The sequence below is a fragment of the Trachemys scripta genome, chromosome 4, assembly GCF_013100865.1.
Source record: "Trachemys scripta elegans isolate TJP31775 chromosome 4, CAS_Tse_1.0, whole genome shotgun sequence".
Lineage (NCBI taxonomy): Eukaryota > Metazoa > Chordata > Testudines > Emydidae > Trachemys > Trachemys scripta.
In genome coordinates this window covers 21,468,095-21,490,122 of record NC_048301.1, presented here as the reverse complement: position 1 = coordinate 21,490,122, position 22,028 = coordinate 21,468,095, and the positions used below count along the sequence as shown (strand labels likewise).

Sequence of the window (22,028 nt, the reverse complement as noted above, 5' to 3'; positions counted from 1 at the left end):
AGTGAGGGGGCCCGACCACACCATGTGACCGAGGGGCGCCAGCAAACCCTGGGAAAAATCATGGGGAGGGATGGGGAATGTGACTCCGCCTCATGCCTGAAGAGGCTGAAGCCCTGAGCCCTGGCAGGCGCACACCAACTCTCGAACTTCTGAAGATTGTCGTATGTGGCTCGGGGGGGTCAGTAAGTTTGGCCACCCCAATACTGTACAAAAACAGAACTTTACTTATAAGAGTTCTAAAAGTATCAGCTTCAAGACGAATGTAAATGGTATATAACATAGTATGCATCTTACATGCTACACAGAGCACCATCGTACCTACTTTTTCAAACAACGCAGTCTACAGTGATAATATTCAGGGCTTTCACACATTTAGTTAATGAATTTTGATCCATAGATATGAACAAAAAAAAAAAATCTACATTCTATTCCCCAAATGATCTATTTTAAGGCATGCTAGTAATGGAAGCTGGTCTCTCCTGTATTGGAATCTCAGGAAGAATTATTGTATGCTACTGTAACACAAACCTTTAATTCTCTATTGATTTCTATTGAAAAATGAAACCTTTTTGTATGTTGAGAAAGATGCATTTAAATTGCTATGAACTGAACTTCCACAGTTGTGTTGCTTACTGGTATACAGAATTTACAATAGATTTAACTGAACTGAAGGAAAAAGAAACTCATTTCTGGATGAAAAGTTATGGGAGCCCAGGCTCCAGCCCGGACATCTAGACTGCAATTTTATAGCCTAGCAGCTTGAGCCCTGTGAGCCCAGGTCAGCTAACGTGGGCCAGCTACTGGTGTTTTACTGCAGTGTAGATGCCCCAAGGAGCCGTGGCCAGGTCCTCTGTATTGTTGGCAGAAATGACCACACAGACTCAAATTTGTGGGGTTCCAAAATCACGCCCACATTAGAACCTGGGTTAGAGACTAGTTTTCCTTTTGAGAAGTTTCAGCCACTAGTTATCCAAAGTTTTCCCCAAAAATCCGCCACCCTGCAATTGCAAAGATGCTACTCATCGCTTTGCTAGGGCATCTGCCTGTCAGGATCATAAGTTGTCTTTCAGCCACTACAATGGATGCCACAGACATGGCAGAAAGAGGGTATTTACCAGTAACTGGAGGTTCTTAGAGATATGCAGTCCCTATTTGTATTCCACACGTGGGTGCGCATGCACGCCACGCGCCTGAGTCCGGAAGTGTTTCTTAGCAGTGTCCATTGACCCGCATGCATGCAGTGCATCCCCTTGTGCTCACAGCTGAGGGTATAGAAAGCAGTTTGGGTTGATGCCTCTCCAGTCTCCCTCTTACCATTGTGCAGTCCAGTACACAGCAGAGGGGATGGAAGGTGGGTAGTAGAATTCAAATAGGAAATATACATCTCAAATAACCTCCAGTTACTGGTAAGTAAACTCCTTTCCTTCTTCGAGTGATGGTCCCTATATGTATTCCACATGTGGGTGATTTGCGAGCAATGGCCAGTGTGGAGGTGGGTGTGAGGATGCGCAATACGGCTTGGCCCACAGCTGCGTCTGTAGCCACCTATTGTGCGATGGTGTAGTGGGTTGTGAACGTGTGGACAGAGCACCAGGTTGTTGCACGACAGATGTCTTGCCACGAGACGTTCGCGAGGCAGGCCGATGTGGCTGCTTGTGCTTGCGTAGAGTGCGCTGTGATTATCAGGTGGGGTAAGTTGAATTATGTGTAGCATTTGCAGATGGCACCCAGAGACCCATCTGGAGATTCATTGGGAGGAGAAGGTTTGGCCCTTGGATTGTTTGGCGATGGTCACAAATAACTTCAGCAATGTGTGAAATAAGCGAGTCCTGTGGCGGTAGAATGCCAGTGCATGCTGGGCATCGAGAAGTGCAGGACTCTGTCCATGTGGGAAGCGTGTGGTTTGGGGTGGAAAAGTGGTAAATGGATGCACTAATTTAGGTGGAACTCCGACACTACCTTTGGGAGGAATTTAGGGTGTAGTCATAATGACGCTTTGTCCTTGGGGAATACAGTGGGGGGGGGGGGGGGGGGGGGGGGGAGGAGAGAAAGGCACAGCCTGTGGACTGGTAGAGAGCCGAGGGCAAGACCTGACATTTTGAGAGCAAGAAGGTAGTCAAGGATGATTGGTATATATGTCGCACAAAGTGGGTGGTGATTGTGGTGAGCCCATAACATGAAGCATCTTCAGTTAGCTCGGTAGTAGGCCCTGGTGGATGCTCTCCTGCTCTGGTTGAGGATGTGGTGTACCGGGGTGGAGCATGCAGTTACCCTCGAGCTCCATCCACTTACCAGGCCGTGACGTAAAGAGGGGCAGGACTGGGATGCCGGATCCGGCCCTTATCTCATGTGAGGAGATCCAGGGTGCTTGGAGGCAGAGCGGTATGTGTGTGGAGAGTCTGAGGAGGTCCGTGAACCAGAACCGACGGGGCCAGAACAGGGCTATGAATACCACAGTGACCCAGTCTCAGCAGATCTTGCATAGCACTTGTGATAGGAGAGAAATGGAGGGAAAAGGCATAGCGGAGGTCCTCTGTCGGGGGAGGAGGTGCGTGTCACCTTGCAAGTTCTCCCCTATTGTTCCCCTGCAACAATAAAGGGGAAGTTTTTGACTCTCACGAGTGGCAAAAAGTTCCAACTGAGGGTTGCCCCATTTGTCAAAGAGGTACCACAGCTCCCACTTGTGACTGAGGTAGAGAGTCTGGCTCAGGGCGTTGGCCAGGGAATTCTGGGTGCCTGAGAGATACATGGCTTGGTGCTTGATGAACCAGTTCCAAAGGTGGATGGACTCAGAGCAGAGGGAGGGAGACTTGGCACTGCCCTGATTGTTGATGTACACAACCACTGCAATGTTGTCAAAGAGAACAGTTTAATGTGGGGAGACTGGATGAGCAGTAGAATGCTTGATATGAGAGATGGACTGCCCACGGTTCTAGCATGTTTATGTGCATCCTGGCTTCCCATGACATCCACATTCCCTGGGCTGTGTGACGGTCTAGGTGAGCTCCCCAACCTGCCAGGAAGCTGTCTGTTGGGATGGCAGCCATTGAGATGGGAGGGACGAAGGGGGTGCGAGCTGCTACTCAAACCTTTGAAGGATTGGTCCACCATGTGTGGGAGGCCAGCGCTGTCGGGGGAGCTATGACCCTGACCTGCATATGGTCTGTGCTGGGTCTGTAGACAGAGAGGAGCCACATCTGGAGGCAATGCATGTGCAGATGTTCATGCGGTGTTACGTAGGTGGAGGCTGCCATATGGCCAAGAAGAGAGAGACAATGGCAGACCGCTTGTGATAACGGTTATCAGTGTTGCAAACTGGCCTGTTGGAAGGAAAGGCCCTTGCCATGCTCGAGTCAAGCTGTGCTCCAATAAAGTGGACCATCTGTGTAGGTATCAACACCGATTTTTCCTCATTGATGCAAATACCTAAAGATGCCAGAAGAATGCAAAGGGTAAGGATAATGGGGGTGACTTCTTGTTGTGATAACATCACAAGGAGCCAGTCGTCTAGGCAGAAATATATTGAGTAGCTGAGGCACTGCATTTGGGCAGCCATCATGGCAAAAACCTTTGTGAACACTTGCAGAGCCATTGCTGTGCTGAAAGGGAGGACCTGGAATTGGTAGTGATGGTGCCCTATCGAAAAATGGAGAAATTTGCAGTGGGCTGGGTGAATGTCCACATGGAAGCAGGCATCCTTCATGCCGAGAGCCACGAACCAGGCTTCCTAGGGGAGGGATGAGATAATCAATGCCAGTGTCACCATATAGAATTTGAACTTTCTGATAAAGATGTTCAACACCTGAAGATTGAGAATGGGGTGGCGCCCTCCTCCCCTCTTCAGGATGAGGAAGTATGGGGAGTAGAAGCCTTGTCCTGTGTAGTGAGGTGGGACATGCTTTATGGCTCCCCCTTGAGGAGGAGAGCATTTGCTTCTTGTTGGAGAATGCGTTGATGGGAAGGGACTCCAAGGGGGCGGGGGGGAATGATTTGGGGGGGCAGGTGCAGATGCAGCGGGAATGAGAGAAATTATATGCAGTATCCATGGTGGATGATCTCCAGTACCCAACTGTCCGTGGTGATCTTGCCCCAATTGTGGACAAATAGGGCAAGATGGCCCCCAAAGACGATATGGGGTGCCACAAGTGGCATGAGGGGAGGTTCATGGGTCTTGACTGCCACATCAAAACTTGAGGTCTTGGCTCCCTTGACTGCATCTTTTCCTGAGCACCATTTGGGACAGATCTAGCTCCTAGGGAAATGTTTTCTAACATACCTGGGAAAGGAGTCTTTTTGGATATTGCCCTTGAACCAGAGAGTATAACTAACTGATTGTGGAAATAATAAAAAAAGCTATTTTCTGAATTATTTGAAGGTCAAATTCCTCCTCGTCTTCCTTTCTGACTGAGGAATGAGGCATATTCTTTTCTGCTCTTCTCCACTGTGGCTAGTCAGTTTTACTGTGTTCTTATTGGGAGACACTGTGGTGGTAAGTTTTTCCCCTTCTGAGCCAGACAGAACCTTACATTCAGGGATGTGAGCACAGAGGTTACAGAGTACAGACTCGGGCAAGACCATTCTCTGTGCTTTGCATGTCTGGATCTCATGAAGCACTCTGCACAGCATGACTGCCATATTCAAAAGATCGCTCCTCACCACCCTCCCCAACCCCCCAAGAAGCATCCACTCACTGCACTGAGAAGAGGGGAGCGGGCAGAAAATTAATTTTAAAAGTTGGAAGGAAGTGTAAGAAAAAAAGTAAGAAAGGAGAACAAACAGTAAATACACGTGCAAATTCTCACTGAATTAAAAAAAGCTGCAGGCACACTTAAGCTGCCTCTCCGACACAGAACATTCACAGCTTTGCTTAGGGGATGGGAACAAGTGATTGGGATTGCCTGCTCTTTTACTCCTGTGCTCCATGGATATGGGACTCCATCTTAATGGACAGGATCACAGAGATATACTTGGAGAAATTAATGTTTTCAGATGCAAAACTGAAGAGATTAAAAGCAATGAATATTTTTTGACTTTTAAAAGACACAATGTTCATCTTGTTCCAAATTAAAGATTATCTATAAAAAACTAAAACAATCTGTTTAGTACAAAGTCCTTAGATGACCAAATAAACACATTAAAAGGTGAACTGAGAACCAAGGAAAGTTATTTCTTCCCTTTATTGATCTTCTAGAATATATAAATATGATTGTTAAATGGTTTTAAAAAGTATTCCTTATATGGTTTTTACATTAGGTAATCAGAAATAGTGATGAGGAAGGGATGCTTCAAGTGGAAGTCTGGCAAGCCACAGCTCAGGTTTTACCCTGCGATGTCACCATGCAAGTCCCTAAGACTGTTGCCAGAGTTCTCCACAGCAAAGAGAGGAAAACCAGGATCTGATCATTCCAATGTAAAACCCAAAAACCAAAAACAAAACCACTTATTTTTAAAATAAAGGAAACTATTTAAACATGACAATTTTATAGATCATAAAGAGCACACACAAAAATCTTTTGCATTTCATGGTTCACCTTTAAGAAGAATGCCATAACCCTTTCCTCCACCTTTAGAAACTCCTTTTAACATGTTATTTGAGATACTTCTGCAAACTGATAAATATCATATTGTGCATTAAATGGTAATTGGGAACTGTAAGCATATATATGGATGACAATTAACAATGAAAATACAACTTTAATATTTAACATGCATTTTTTCTAAGAAAGAGCAAATTAAAACAGTCATACCCTGAATATACAAGGGATGTCTTTACGGGTTGCATGTATTACATCTGATGCTAGGACAGAGCTCACACAAAAATCTTCATCTCTGGTAAGAAAATAAAAAATATAATCACTAACAGGCTAACATAACTTGTTAGAGAAACCTTCTCAACTGAGTGCCAACTATCACTATTATTTGTATTATGGTAGCACCTAAAAGCCACAATTAGGATTGGTGCTCTGTTGTGCTAGGAATTGTATGAACAGAAAGAGAAGAAAAGACAGTTCTTGTCCCAAAGAGTTTACAATTTTAGGCCCAGATCCTGCAATTTACAGCAGGGCCTGCTGCATCTGTGGGGGCCCATTGAAGTCAATGTGTTCCAGGCATGCTCAATGGTAGGCCTGCACAACTCGTAAAGCGGCAAGGTCCATATTATGCCAAAGAAAACAGCTGAGGGCCGAAACCCCCCTCAGGCAATCTACTAATGTGAATGTTATTTGCAGTGCCTCACATTTCTACTCGTGAACGCTATGGATTGTCACATGCCCAGGAGATCATCAGAGTCAACTTTCAAACAGAATTACTGAGAGGAAAGAGCAGAGTATCTGTCACGCTATGGCACTAGGCCTTATTGGAGGGGATCGTTCATCAAGGGAGTTGTGTAAGCAGATTCTATACTAAAGAAAAGCATAAAGGTGTTTAACATTACAGGATGTGCCACTTTTACTGCATCGTAACCAAGAGAAATTTTATTTTAGTTTACTGGGTAAAAAATGGAGAGAAACAACAGGCTTGTTGTAGGAAAAAGTCTCCTGTGCTTAAAAGAAAACAGTTAGATGTAAAAACATGACCTCTGTAACCAATAAAGTCAGGGAGTGCTGGGGTAATCTACAGTCTAAATTGGCAAGCTCAAAGCTTCCTGGAGAACTGCTTTAATGTACTCAGTTTTTCCAAGGTTCCTGAAATTGCTATGTGTTACCTATAATTTGCTTGTTTGGGATAGCTCTTTCCCTGTTCACAGCCTGCACATCCCCTGTGCCCTACTTTATCTTGATGAGTTTCCCCAAGACATACATCAAACTCTAGGAGAACACACTAACACTATGTGATTTCAAAGAAAATGAAGTGTCACACCACTTCTTACTGCTTAAATTAACCTTAAGTCCACGTATAGGAGGCATAAATCATTTCAGAACAGAGCTCTTATGTTACAAGAGCTTCTTTTATACTGCTTACAGAGGCACTTGATATAGGAAAAAATAAATGGAAGTTTTCTAACTACCATGGCAACACAAACCTGAGATCCAACACCTGACTTGCAACAACTCCAGGCTGGGTGGATTTTCCTTCAGGCACATCATATAGAAATAGTTTGCAGTCACAGACAACTGCATAGGCCCTCTGCCACCCCTTCTTAACTCCTGTAGGCTTTGGAACCTGCATGTAAATAATGGATTGTTCATTATATGTAAAAATGGTTATATAGACATAAGAAGAGAGAAAATTTAGAAAGGCATGGAGACTCACATGAGAGTCAAAGGAACCTGAACACCAAATTTTGGTTATATTAACATTGGTGGGAAAGTGTCAGTGTACATGAAATTTCAAAGAACAGCAGAACATTTCTTTATGAAGTTCCCCCATTCTCTGTCCAGGTTTAATAAATACTTTCAACTTTTCAAATGGTAAACCCAGGACATGTCTTTTCAGAGATTCCACAGATGCCAAATTGGTGACAGAGTTTACTTTTTGTTCTACATTTCTCTCTGCCATAGCAAGAATTCTTTTTCCCTCAAAGGAGGTTTTTCTTTTTTACATTTGTGGCAATTTCAGCAGCCAACTTCTAGTCCGCCAAGTAAAACTACCTGTTTCTCAAGAATTAGCATTAAGGGCATTAGTGTGAATTGTACGCAACCCCAGGGCTTTAGCACAATCTGGGGATGGAGCTAAACATAGTTAGGGTTTCCAGCTACAATACAAAACCAAACAGCATCTGCAATTTAAGTTTGCAGTTATACTGGAGAAAAATATCACTCATGTCCAAGGTCAAAAGATTCTTACCTTAACATAACCTTTGTACGCCATTCCTATCCCTCTTTGCACATCTACTCCGAGAGGCCTTTTGGCTTGCTCAGGGGGTATAGGACAGACCTGAGGAGCACTGTCCTTGCAGGAAACATGGCATGCGAATGAACACACTGAGAACAAAAAAGAAAATCTATAATGAAATCATGTTATGAAGATGAATTCATCTTAATAGGTGATACATATTTTCTACTCTTGGAATCAGGAGATCAATGAATTCAATTGAAATTGCCTGCAGAACATACAGACAGACAGACGCTCCCCCCATTCCAGAACGCCTTGTGTAAGTCGAATTTTGCGTAAGTCGGGAATGATTTTTAGGTTAGATGACTGAAAATTCAGAATGATTTAACTGACTCACCATCGCAGGCATAGCCTTGTCGAACTAGTCCCACCATGAGAGATGTGCAGTGACTGCACTGAGTAGGGCTTGAAAAGGACTTGATATTGAGTTGGTGAGCTTTAGGCTGAAAGATAAATTCAGGATAAAATAAAGCTACATGATAAGGCAGACCCATCAACTCTTATCTCCATATAATATGTTTATATTTATGTTATTAGTAGGAGGGAATGATAAAATACTGTTTTCTTGTAACCAACTGAAACTTGTCAGAAGTCCTGCAAGACGAAACTCTCTCTCAAAGTCATGTTGTATATTCTTTTATTTCCAATTTAAGAAAGACACACCCAGGTTAGCGGCAGAAGCAGACAGGTATTTCTAGTATAAATAAAAACCCCAAATCTACTAACTAATCCAAAATAAATTTCTCATCTCTGACAAAACTAAAGACTTAAATAATAATTACTTAGGAATATGGATTAAAAATAGGCTTACAAATAAACAGCAAATAAAAATCCCAGACAGGACAAACCCAAACATATGGATGGCTAATTTAGATAAAGCATCTCTTTTCTTTAGTTCTTACAAATAAAGTGAACAAGGTCCCCCTACCTTTGGTACAGCTAGAGAAATGGACTGAATGGTAGGGGAGGGAACAGCAGGCATCCTCTGAAGCCGTATTGGTTCCTGAATTACAAAAAACTGCAGTTGAGCAAAATGAGGCTTCAATAATTTGTTTTACAATTGGGGTGTTATTAAAAATTTGTGAGGATCAGTAAGAGTTTAAATTTTAGAACGTATTGCCATTCCTGATTTACTGTGAATGAATTACATCTTAAAGCGCTCATAGGAAAGCCTGCATAATAACAAACAAGCAGCAATACAAAAATGGGTATGAAAATGGAGTACATCAACATACGTAGAGACTGGGGAAAGGTTCCACCTGCAACTGTTCTCAAAGCATGTGTGCTTATAACAATGACACATGTCTGCAAATAAGCAAACACTCAAGGTTGGAGTAAGCCTCTTCATGGTGAGTAATGTCTGTGATATACATTTATAACAAACCAGATGTGTCTAAGACCTAAGTGAATTACTCTGAATAATAAAATACCAGAGGCCTTACTTCTTGCTGCTGTTCTGTAGTCATAACAGAAGTGGATGGTGAGACTTCTGGTTTGGGACCTTGTGTTTCCTGCTCGCTAATAGAACTTGTCTGCAAAAAATGTTAGCAAACCAATTAGATTAATACTATAGTGTTCTTGCATCAACATGAAATAAATCCTAGAATGGTTACAATTAACAACTCAGATCAAAAATAGTTTGTGAAGCACAACATTAAGAGCACTGCTAATGTCTATAAATGCTATGTAACGTCTGTTTCTTAAAAAAAAAAATCAGACCCACTAAATGGTAGCAAAACTGTAGAAATGGAAGTATCATATTTTAAAAATTCCCAAATGGTAGGTGGCATAATAGTCATAAACATCAGCCTCTTTCTCCCTGAAATCCAAGAAAGACCCTTCATAACATACTTGGACTCCACCAATCACATATTTGAATGTTGCTCCTACATTCTTGTACGCTGGTATGAGAGGAAGCCAGGCTTCTTGGACAACAAACCATGGAATATCTACTACAGTAGGATTTTTACAGTGTAGAGCAGCCACTGATCCAAGCATAAGGTTCTTAAAGTGACTTCATCCAATTTATTTTTAGTATTTAAACAATATTTCAAGAATTTTATAGATAGAATTCTGTTACCATTTGGAATTCTAACAATAAATACAACTCATTTCACTAATACTAGAAACTAATACCATCACACATCCTCTATTAAATACATATTTACAATAACTACTACTAATTGCCAGTATAAGGGGTAGTGTGCTATAATTCTAGAGTTACCACAGCTGGGTGGGGAATTAGGATATTATATTATTGTACTCTGTGGACATTGGGAAGATTATGATTAGCAAACATCAGATTAAACTTTATAAAATATTATGTAATTAGTAGTAAAGGCCGTTGAGTACGAGTCATACTCACTCCTCAGCTACTTTAGATTGGAAGATAACTCACAGTTACACTAGATATGTATCGACATTTTGTTATATGCTGATTGGTAGTGCTAGACTGAGGAATATAAAATAAACATGAAATTGTATCCTTGTGTAAAACAAAGTATGTTACCATGATAAACAAGATTCATCTTTAGCCATGATTGTATTGTCAAAGTATCTTAAATTGTCAGCCTGTAAGGCGGTTTCAAAAAAAATAAGCCAACTATTTCTATTTAGTGGGTTAATTTGTAGTAAAAAGTTATTAAGGAAGAAAAAAAAATTTGCTAGTTTTAGGATGCCAGTCTTACAAATAGGTCATAAATTAAGGAGACAAACGTATCAGCAAGAACTTACTTCTTCCCAAAAGGCTAGCAGAGAAGACGTAGACGAGGAAGAAAGAGAATCCTTTGTTGTAACAGATATGAGGGATAAAAATGATCACTTATCACCCATAAGAAACTTCAGAGGGATTATTAGTAGGCTAATTAAATGAATGTTTATGCAGCAAACTGATATTTACACAAACCAAAATAACCAGGAAGATCAGGGGGCGGTATAAGTGTACCTTCAAAAAGTTAATGGAAATTTTGTTAATCAAAATATTCAGACTTCTAACTGTAATTCGTAAGAAAATGATACTCAACTTTCCTTAGCACTTATTTATTTATGGCGGGATCTATGACGTGGCCTTTTGGCTTATTATGGATTTAATTTTTTAAGCCCTACACTTTGTAATATATTTGATTTCAATTATAAAACCAATGATTCAATCCTTATTCATACAAAGTGCTTTAAAATCTCATTTATTGATTAAGTAATGTCAATTTGCTTTAAATGAGAAACTACCAAGATCAGTCGACCTAAGAACTCACACCCTGGTAGCAGCACATTTCATATGCTTTTCATCTATTCCTTTTTTAAAGGAATGTCTGGGGAGTGGAAATGGAATAGTATACAGAATGACCTGCTGTGTTAATAGTAAATACACTAGCACACAGATACTATAATAGGAAATAGCACACATTCAGGTTTATGTATTGCACATCTCACAGCATGATTCTGTCTTCTTGGCAACAGCAACAATGTGAGAAATGAATAGAAAGCACAGTAATATTATGACAACACTATCTAGATACAAATATCTATCTAGGCAGACCAGGATTTAATCCCAACCAGTATAACTGCACCCCTCTATTTTACACTATCAGACTTCTTATGATTTTCATTCTTAACTGTCTGTTTTAAAATGTTATACAAAACATCCAGAAACGTATCAAGGATCAAGAGTTCATAAAGTAAGGAAATGTGATTCACTGCAGTAATTAACAGCTGTTTCCTCAGGGGATGTACAAACTTTACGCACCAAAGCCACAATTTGTATGATTAACTTTCTAAAGAAAATCAGAGGGTGTGTCATGACAAAGCTGAGCTACCGTGCAACAGAAACCTTGAAAAAGTCTTATTTGGCCTAGACCAACATGCTAGGTCTTCTGCATCTCTGAAGTTCTTTCCAGTTCCATCTACTCTTAACCTCCACACTGAAGCCCAACCCTGGAGGCAACATAATTTCACATACTAGATGGGTCACCCTTTGGGGCTCATCAATGCATTTAATCAGCCAGTTTGTCAGCAGATGCAACCATGTAACCAGCAGCTGTATGTGCTGCCCTTTAGTTTGACTTTAACGTGAAGCTTGTTCCGAAAAAGTGAATGCATTATTTATCCAGTAGAAATTCTCAGATATTTTCATATCCTGGTTCTTTTGATTACCTTAAAGTAGGGTTTTGCAACTATTTCAAAAAATTATTGCTTTCTCTACTAATGCCTAGCTACATGACATCTATTATAGGGGCAATGTGCACTTGCTACATACTTTTAATTCATCTTGCATATTTCATACTCATTTGTCAGAACCTAATTTACTGCATATTAGCCATGAATAAACTAATTAATTCAAAATCCTCCTGACACATTTTTGTAGTCATGATGTAAAAACTCACTCTAAAAGTCAGATCGCGTGCAAGAGGTGAAGTGTTGAAATATTCAAAAATTGAATCTTGAAAGTCTGGAAGTTTGAGACCTGAAAGAAAATAATTAGCTGATTTAGCTCAAAGAAAACACTACAGATAAGCTCAAAATTAATTCTAATACTAACTTTAGTTACCTGTATCTGTTCTGTATTTTTCTTCCATCTTTTTCTTCAATCCCTCCATTTCTTCCAACAGTTCCTGATTTTTTGCTTCAGATTCCTTCAGCTTACTAGAACAACATGAAAACCATGAAATATTTGAAAGGCAAGAAATTTACTACATAATTTTACATTCTTATTTTTACTGGCAGTAGTCCCCCTTTTGCCTCTTAGCTTTGGCAACACTGACCTTCTTTTTAAGGCAGATCATTTCCCCCAGCCCACCATTCCTGAGAATTACAATTTCCCTACCATGCTAGACAGAGTTCTTTAGGTTATCTGCATCTCTCCCTGTGATGTTGCAGGTGGTAGCTAACTGATGATAATCTCTGGGTAGGATGGTCTTCCCTCCCCCATACCACCATCGTCTCTCCAACTGCTCTAAGAAAGGGGATTTTGGATGCTACTCCTAGAACCCATTTCTCCTGCATGGCAAAGACCCACACATTACAATCAATCCACTCATTTGGGCATGATGCTTTATCTTAAAAATTACTTCAAGAAATCTTTAGAATTTTTAAATGAAGTTGGGGAAGAAACCTGTAACAGACCACATCATTTTCTGTCAGGGTGTAAGATTCTTGGCATAAAGAAGGGTAAATTAAAAAGTGTTTGTTATTTGAACAGGTAGTTAAGAGTGGTACATTAAGGGTAACTCAGCATGTTAGAATGTTCAGATGAACCAGACTGCAGGCTTCAGTAATTTATTACCTCTCAAAGGATATGTTTGCATCTTTAACCTTTCGTAACTCTTCTTGAATTAGCTGTTTGGCACGTATTTCTGCATCCAGAGCAGACTGCAGTTCCAGCCTTGCTGACATATCCAGCTTCTGACTGCGTCGCAGTTTCCAAAGTGGATCCTATTGGAGTAAGTTATTGTACATTAACATCAACTCTCTAAAGTAATTTTCCTCCTTTGTTCACAAATACAAGGAACACAGAACCTCTGATCCCCCCAGATTTCCCCCAGAGATCTTAATTTAAAATCACATACTAACACTTTCATTGTTATGATGAAAGAGTTTAAATGGACACTGTCAAAACTGGCCCAATATTTAAATTTTATAAAACAGGCTTTTATAAAAAAACATGTCAATAAAAGTATTCAGTCAGTAGTTTTAAACCAATTAATGGTTCATCTGCAGTGCCTGAAACTCAAACCCTGCAACACTAAAAACTTGAAAATGAAAATGACTATGAACAAAGGTGAAAGTGACTTCACTTATTTTCATTGTCCAGGCTGAGAGAAAAGTTAAAAAGAGTGAAATTGGAGTTTTAGAATGTTCACAGTCAATCAACGGCGTGTTATTACTGACAGATACAAACTTCAGTTTGTTTACAACAAAAGGCTTTTAAGTTGTTAGCGTCTCTTTGAGAAACCTAAAGACAATAGATGTATTTTTTAATCTTGTTGTACATTATATACTAATCTAAGATATGGATTAATTCCTCTGCATTTTAATACCAGAAAATGGTATTTTTGATTTTCTAAGAAAGATAATTTTTCAATTTTTTTTTTTTATTATAGAGGTTCTCAAACATTTTCATAATGTTGACTGTAACTTAATAGAGATGGTCTCATGGACACCTATCCACCCACTCAAGAACATGAAACCGTATAACATTCCCATGGCAACTGCAGCAATTCTTACACTGAAACAGAATATTAAAAATATATTTTTTGCTATCTAATGAAGTTTAGCAGCTGAGACGAAGGAAAGCAACACTATTTTAACATACTGGTGACCTGGGGAGAGCTGAAAGTGCTCCAAAGAATCTCAGTAGTCCAAGAACCACAATTTGAAAGGCAATGCCTTATTTCATTTCCATATATACCTGAAGTCTGCTCCAAAAACACGATTATTAATTTAGAACAAATTTGCTAAAGTCTATGAAACCAGCCTTGTTATAGTATGTCATCCGCTTTTTATATTTTGACAGTAGGCAAAAAGCAAATGGTCACTGTCTGACGTTAATTTGCCATCTCCTCCTCTTGCGCTTGTCTTCACTTAGGGTTAGTTTACATTTCACTCTCTACCCCAAGCAAGGGCAGGGTGGTGCACAGCTGTGCTGCCTGAATAGATCAGGAAGAAAATTACAAGCCACAATTTGCTCTCTTGCTCCCCACTTACTCTGAAGTGGGGAGGAAAAGGGGATGTAATCTGTTACTAGCATGGGCGGAGACTGGGGAGCATGGGGGCATTGCCCCTCCAAATACAGAAGTCAAACTATGCCTATGGTTACCAGTATAAACCAGTAATAGGTTAGTTTTCCCTTGTGTGCTGACCAGTGTGTTGGGTGAGTAGAGGCCCCATGAAGACGCTTTCCTTCCCCATTCTTGGACTTACCAGGTACCAAGGACAAGAGAGAATTTTGCCCTAAGCACTGTAAGCTTTCCTTAGCGGGGCTCCTTTCTTTAAGACCGCTAGGCAAAATTATGAAATATAAATTAATATAACTAGCTGCTTAACATTTTCCCATAAGGAAAACTTTCTTCCTGATCCCAAATGTTGATCATCTTATGCCATGCAGCATGAAGAATGAAACCCCTTGTAGTTTTATTACTACTACTGTCAGGGCAAATGGCTATTATTCATTTATGTGTCTAAACCTTTTGGGATACGGTGCATTAAAAATATTCCCTTTTATTTATTTCTTTTAGAAGTGTTTATTTTATTGACTCTTCCCTTTAATCTTGTTTTAAAGGCATAGTTTGCAATTAACAGCAGGTATTGGCAACAAGCAAAATACAGAATTTTATCAAATTCGGATTGTGTGACACAGAGACCCCTGCGCAAAGGTGCCCTGTCCTTCGCAATCAGCTCTCACCTCAGACCTGACAAACTCACTACAGCAAACATGTCTTATTTATCCATAAAGAACAACATGCAAGGTATCTATAGAAAGCTCGTAACTGGTCATGACTCAATCACTGAGAAATGTACAGATGGATATTATTAAAGGAACAATGAGTGTTGTAAGCAAGACATGGGAAGTAATTCTGCTCTACTCTGTGCTGATTAGGCCTCCACTGAAGTATTGTGTCCAGTTCTGGGCACCACATTTCAGGAAAGATGTGGACAAATTGGAGAAAGCCTATAGGAGAGCAACAAAAATCATTAAAGGTCTAGAAAACATGGCCTATGAGGGAAGATGGAAAATTGGGTTTGTTTAGCCTGGAGAAGAGAAGACTATGTGGGGACATGATTACAGTTTTCAAGTACATAAAAGGTTATTACAAGGAGGAGGGAGAAAAATTGTTTTCCTTAAGTGTCTGAGGATACGACAAGAATCAATGAGCTTAAACTGCAGTAAGGGAGGTTTAGACTGGACATTAGGAAAAACTTCCCAACTGTCAGGGTGGTTAAGCATTGGAATAAATTGCCTAGGGAGGTTGTGGAATTTGTGTCTTTGGAGGTTTTTAGGAGCAGGTTAGACAAACATCTGTCAGGGATGGTCAGCAATTCTCAAACTTATTTAATTGTGCCCCCCTTCTTTGTAGTAGTAGTTTACGTCCCCAGGCACATAAGAACATATACCAATACAAAAACCCATGAAACTCATGAAATATTAAACACAGTAAGTTATTGATTCAAACCGAGCTAACGATCCATTGTAATAAGAGCAAAAGCAAAACTGTGATTGCGGTTAATGCTTACAATTAGATGTAAACTGATTAACATACAGATGGCAACGACTTTATATAACGCTAGGCAAGCTCAACAGAAATCCATCAAAATGCACCACACCATCTGAAGACCTGATACGTCTGGAGGAAGCAGCATTGCTAGTTATTTATTGCTGCGGGTAAAATGTGGGCAGTGTTTTTTGTCTAATGCTTCTCACGAGCCTTCCCACCCCCCCGTTTGAGAACCTCTTGTCTAGATAATACATAGTCCTGCCATGAGCGCAGGGGACGGGACTAGATGACCTCTCGAGGTCCCCTCCAGTCCTGTGATTCTATCATAAATCAGTCACCACAAGGTAATGTGTCTCAATGATGATCTATTCAAGCAAGAGGGAGCTGTCACTCCTCCCTCGTCAGCTGACAAGGTAAGGCAGGGTTTCATTGTCTACCTTTGCACATGCCAGAAGAGTCAATGGGGGAAAACACCAGACACTACAAACCAGCAAAACCATTTAAAGATAGAAAAGACACTCTACAACAAGGCAGGGGTTCACCCAACCTGTGAGCAGAAATAAATGGCTGGTTTCAGTATACCAGAATAGGGAAAAGCACTCTATCCACTCACTGAGGAAAACCCCTGGCAGAGGGGGGATTCTTTCATGCAATTTTGAACCCTGGTTCTTGAGAAACCAGCCAGCTCTGCAACAGATAGAACTTTGGTGAGAAAAATCTACTTTATTATATAGGAAAGGTAACTATTCGTAAGTGCAAACTCAGGTTCACTTTTTATGATTTTGTTTTATATTGTAACCACTTGTTTCCATCACTCTCTTGTTTCTAGTTAAATCTTTATTCTTATTTAAATAAATCGACTTTTATCATAAGTGGTCACAAGTGCTGTGTGGTTCATAGGAGTGGTGGTTTAAGGTAAAACTGGTAAACTTGGGTACGCTGCACCTTTGGGTGCAGAGGATTTGGAATTTCTGTGAGTAGTCAGTGTCAGGGGCTGCATAGCACAGGGGAGTGATTCAAAGAGATTTGGTGCACCTATTGTTAACCTGCCTGGGAAAGGAAGGGCTGGCATAAGCACAGAGGAGAGAGTGGCTGAAAGGCCGGCAGTGTCAGGGAGCTGACACTGCACTACTACAAGACTCCCTCTCTCTAGAGAAGATGGTAACAAGGCGACTCACAGGCCTGGGTATCCCAAGAAGTGTCACAGTGGTGTAACTGGGATACACACACAATGGGGCAAAGCAGACAGGATAATCAAAGCACACAGTCTTTATTAGAAAACACCTCTGGCTATTTGCATATACCCTTTCTTGATAAATAAGAGGATTTCTAAATGAATATGGAAGTAAATGAAGCCAAGTATTAAGCATTTTAGGCATCCAGAATTAGAAAGCCTTCTGAATGCTTACTGTTAACTTACCAATGTTCTTGAGCCCAGACTAGAGATTCTCAATGACTCTAATTCTTCTGTCATCTTGGAAGCTAAAGCCTGAAGATATCCACGGGCGTCCTTCTCATCACTTACCCTAGAGTGCAATTACAAAGCAGTTACTTAAGCAAGACCTTGTTTAGAAGCTGGAGAAAATATAAAACTGACTCTCAGGCTAATGCACCATGAAACAAATCATCTTGCTGCCAACTATCAACAGAGTATTTGTACTGAATTTAGGGTCACAAGCAGGGATAGAGCACTGGGGAAATTGCCAGGCCCAGGATGGAGCCTAGCTGTGCCTCCTTTAGGACTTCCCTCCAGCTGGTTCCCCTACCCCTGTATGCTGCCAGGTGTTGCATGATAGCTTCCCCTCTAGAACTCAACAGGAACCATACTGTGTTTCACTACTACTGCATGGAGCCTGATCTGCTTATTCCATGAACAGCCAGAAGCTGATTTCTATGGGCCTCCCCCAAGTCCCCTCTCTCAGTGCCCAGAAAAGCATATAAACATACCCTCAGCGCCCCTTTCCTCTCTACTTCACTAGCTGAAAGATTCTTTTCAAGCCTAAGGTCACTCCAGGGATAAGAAACTCTTCTTTCTGAGAAGCACTGATCGTTAGGCCTAGGCTCCATCACCACTGAGCCTCAGGTGGAGGAAGAATGTGAGCACACCTTTATGAATGCGAGTAGGCCTGCATGCCTGCCTGTGTTCTTACACTCTTGAAACACTTGCACATGGCCTGTCAAACCAGTAAGGTACTAATGAATAGAAACTGTGTGCGAGAGAGAGGCTATCTTTCTGACTGCAAGTGCTTGTCTGGGTGAGGGTGGGAACACTAAAAATCAAAGAAGGAAATACAAGAGGCCCTGAGCCTTCTGGGGGCTGCAGGCGATGACACTGGAGACTGAACTGCTACAAGGCAGTCTCCTGCTGCCAGAACTTACAGGGTTCCGGACAAGTTGCCCTGAGTAAATGTCAGAAAATTCTAGAGGAAACCAAGGATCGTGATTTCATGATTTAATAATCATTTTAAATTTTGACTTGAACTGACATTGAAATCGTCTTCTTGTGCCTTTAATATTCTATGGCAGTAATTTGCTGCAAAATGAAAAAATCCTACTACTTAATCCACTGGTAAACAAAAGACAAAACAGATCAACCACCACATCCATGTATAGTTTTCCACTAATCTTCAAAATTCACAGAAGACTTGGTTATGTTAAAGGCCCTATCTGTATTTCAAAAGCTGAAGATTGCTATCTGGAATAGTACATACCACTGAATAATTTCTGCAATCTGAGCTTCCCAATGAGCAACCGATTCTTTCTTTGCTGCCAGGTCTTGGAGCTCATCTTCTAGCTGCCTGTTTTGTGCTGTTAATTTATCCACAAAGGAACAAAGCTGAAATGAAAAGTGATCAGTTGTTTTCATCTGCAATTTGTGTCACTTTCAAACTCATTATGCATGCGGAATATACACAAACAAGACCACTCGAGGATATTAAAAAGCTCTGCCAAATCAATGTAATCTTCGGAAAACGTTTTTCCACGCTCTATAAGTGTGACTTCCAGGTCTAGTAGTACTCAGGTTCACATGCCACTTCAAACAAAGGAAATGTGAACTGGAGAAATGAATAGAAAGACCGATGAGTGTCAAAGACACTGTGCAATCCAGCTTGGGGGTAGTTGGTATCAGCCCCTTTTATACCCTTGGAATACTTCATGGGGGAGTGAAGGGGTGAAAATCCCCAGTGGACAGCTCTTCATAAAATTCCACCACTCAACATTAGGAGGCACCAATCCCACAAGTGTGAGTGACCTCTCTCACTTCATACTACAAGAAGAAAGTGATTTGCACAGGTCCGTGGCATACATGTGTGACAGTCGGAATTACTCCTATCCATACTAATGAAAAAAATCCCATTTTTAAAGCACGTTTATGGTTTCTTCTGTGGTCAGCGAGTTTTATAGAGAACTATCACAATATCAGAGTGACATAAAAGGTAACAAGATTTAAGTGAAGAACAGAACACTAGTTTTCAAGAAGAGCAATTGTACTTTGTTCCAAAACAATGGCCATACTAATTACCTTTTCATTTTCTGTTGTTAACTTTTTGTTATCTTCAAAGAACATGGTTCTTTCCCGTTCATATTTCTCTTTTATTGTTCCTACAGTCTCCTCCATCTCATTGTGCCTGAGGAAAAAACAGAGAACTTACAACTTTACAGACCACTGGGGGTGGTTGGTATTTTCAAAAGGCACTAGGGGAGTTGGGTGCCCAAAATTCCACTACAGTAGAGAAGGGGGGGCGGGGAGGGGTGGAATTTCTCCAGCAAAGTGGTTTCATACAGACCCTTACCTCTCTCGTTTTGCCTTCTCCAATTTATCTTTTAGCATCATGATCTCTTTCTGCAGTGCTAGCTGATGGCTTTCTGAATCATGCACCTCCTTTTTTATATTTTTTATTTCCAAGACATGGGATGCCTCTCGCCTGACTAACTCCTCTTCATAGAACAAGATTTTCTTTTCTAGCTCGGACTTCATTTTGGAAAGCTCCTGCTGATGTTCTAATGTGGCACCTGCTGCACGGCCTCCTTGCTTTAGCTGCAAAAGTAAGAGAGTGAAAATTATCGGAAAAGACGACCCAAGATTTTTCTAGTGTTGCTTAAAAAGTTAGGATTTAATGTGGACAGGCAAAAGCCAAGAGATTAACATCAATAACAAGAGGCTGTGTCAGGTTTCTAGGAAAGCCCGATTCAGTTAAAAGACAGAAAGTGCCACAAATGCACACGCTTAAATAAGCAAAGTTATTGGAGGCTTGGTCGTGTATCAGTAGTGAAAAGGGCATCTGTTTCCCCATATCTTGCATTTTTTAAATAATGGTACCTTTAGTGCTTCCAGTTCATTTTCCAGCTGCTTGGAGAAAATCTCACTATGTTCGCGAAGCTTGCGTTCCTTTGATGCTTCTGCGGTGGCATCCTCAAGTTGAGCTTCCAGCTGTGAAAAAGAAAATCTTAAATTATGTCAAAGCAGACAGTTGTAGCTACTCTGCTCCTTTCCTCTCCTCCAGGCTGCTTTTGGGTCCTTGGAAACAGCAGGATTCCTTCTTTACCTCCCATCCTTATAACTCTTGCAGCCCACACTGTGACCACTATCTTTCTAGACAAGTCTTTCAGGCAAGATTCTTTCCCTTTGTAGTCCAAACACCACCACTCTGTCAGCCAGTGGGGTTACTGTTGGGTAATAAAATAAAAAAAGAAGGACAGTTACCTTTCCCGCAACTGGTGTTCTTCGAGATGTGTTACTCATGACCATTCCGTATTATGTGTGTGTGCTTGCCACATGCACCGGTGCCAGAAGTTTTTCCCTCAGCAGTATCCGTAGGCGACTGGCTCTGGCGCCCTCTGGAGTGGCGCCCACATGGCACGGTATAAGAGGCACTGCTGGCTCACCCCACCCTCAGTTCCTTCTTGCCAGAAACTCAGACAGTGGGGAAGGGATGTGGAATGGACATGAGCAACACATCTTGAAGAACACCAGTTACAGAAAAGGTAACTGTCTTTTCTTCAAGTGCTTGCTCATGTCCATTCCATATTAGGTGACTCCAAAGCAGTACCCCTGGAGGTGGGTAGGAGTTCACGGATGTGTTGATTGCAACACAGCTCTGTCAAATCCAGTGTCACCTCTGGCCTGCTGAGTGATGGCATAATGAGCTGTGAACGTGTGGACAGAGGACCACATTGCGGCTCTACAGATGTACTGGATAGGGATGTGCACCAGGAAGGCCGCTGAAGATGCCTGAGCTCTCATCGAGTGGGCTCTGACAATCAGCAGTGGCGGAACTCCCGCCAGATTGTTACAGGTCCTTATGCACAAGGTGATCCGATTGGAAATCCTCTGTGAGGACACCGGAAGGCCCTTCATCCTATCCACTGTAGCGATGAAGAGTTGAGTCAATTTACTGAAAGGCTTGGTACATTCTAAATAAAAAGCCAAGGCCCTTCAGACGTCCAGCATGTGAAGGCGCCTCTCTTCACTGGTCTTGTTTGGTTTGGGACAGAACACTGGGAGGAAGATGTCCTGGTTGATATGGAAGGTGGAGACCACTTTCGGCAAGAAGGGCGGATGGGGCCGCAGCTGAACCTTGTCTTTGTAGAAGACCATGTACGGCACTTTGGAGGTCAAGGCTTTAATTTCAGAGACCTGTCTCACCAATGTCACCGCCACTAGGAACGTGACTTTCCATGACAGATGGGAAAAGGAGCAAGAACCCAGCAGCTCAAAGGGCGGGCCAGTGAGCCTAGAGAGGACCAAGTTAAGATACCACTGCGAGACAGGAGCTGCACCTGCGGGAAGTCTCTCTCGAGCCCCTCTCAAGAATTCGACTGTCATATCATGGGAAAACACTATCTGTCCTTGGATCGGCAGGTGAAAAGCGGAGATAGGTGTGAGATGCTCTCTAATGGAAGAGTGTGCCAGGCCCTGGTTCCTCAAATGGAGCAGGTAGTCCAGGACAGCCTGTATGGAAGAACACGAGGGAGAGATGTCACGTT

At 41.5% G+C, this 22,028-nt stretch overlaps 1 protein-coding gene across 8 annotated transcripts in view; it reads right to left on the bottom strand.

Annotated features, from left to right (window-relative positions):
• CDC42BPB (CDC42 binding protein kinase beta) overlaps positions 1–22,028 on the bottom strand; it is a 116,375-nt gene that overhangs the window by 15,314 nt on the left and 79,033 nt on the right. For 4 of the 8 annotated variants that reach the window (XR_004645425.1, XR_004645424.1, XM_034767917.1 and 1 more), the window contains exons 14-28: positions 20,362–20,472; positions 19,835–20,079; positions 19,564–19,669; positions 18,752–18,876; positions 17,461–17,566; positions 13,112–13,260; positions 12,377–12,471; positions 12,213–12,292; positions 10,567–10,617; positions 9,276–9,365; positions 8,762–8,836; positions 8,171–8,276; positions 7,786–7,922; positions 7,022–7,161; positions 5,748–5,829 (exon numbers count right to left, since the gene is read on the bottom strand). Coding sequence is in view for 6 of the 8 variants with exons in the window: in XM_034767917.1 (XP_034623808.1) it covers positions 5,748–5,829; positions 7,022–7,161; positions 7,786–7,922; positions 8,171–8,276; positions 8,762–8,836; positions 9,276–9,365; positions 10,567–10,617; positions 12,213–12,292; positions 12,377–12,471; positions 13,112–13,260; positions 17,461–17,566; positions 18,752–18,876; positions 19,564–19,669; positions 19,835–20,079; positions 20,362–20,472 (1,698 nt within the window). In the remaining 2 variants the exon portion in view is untranslated. The remainder of the gene's footprint in view (positions 1–5,747; positions 5,830–7,021; positions 7,162–7,785; positions 7,923–8,170; positions 8,277–8,761; positions 8,837–9,275; positions 9,366–10,566; positions 10,618–12,212; positions 12,293–12,376; positions 12,472–13,111; positions 13,261–17,460; positions 17,567–18,751; positions 18,877–19,563; positions 19,670–19,834; positions 20,080–20,361; positions 20,473–22,028) is intronic. The other 4 variants (XM_034767920.1, XM_034767921.1, XM_034767922.1 and 1 more) reach the window with 3 other exon arrangements.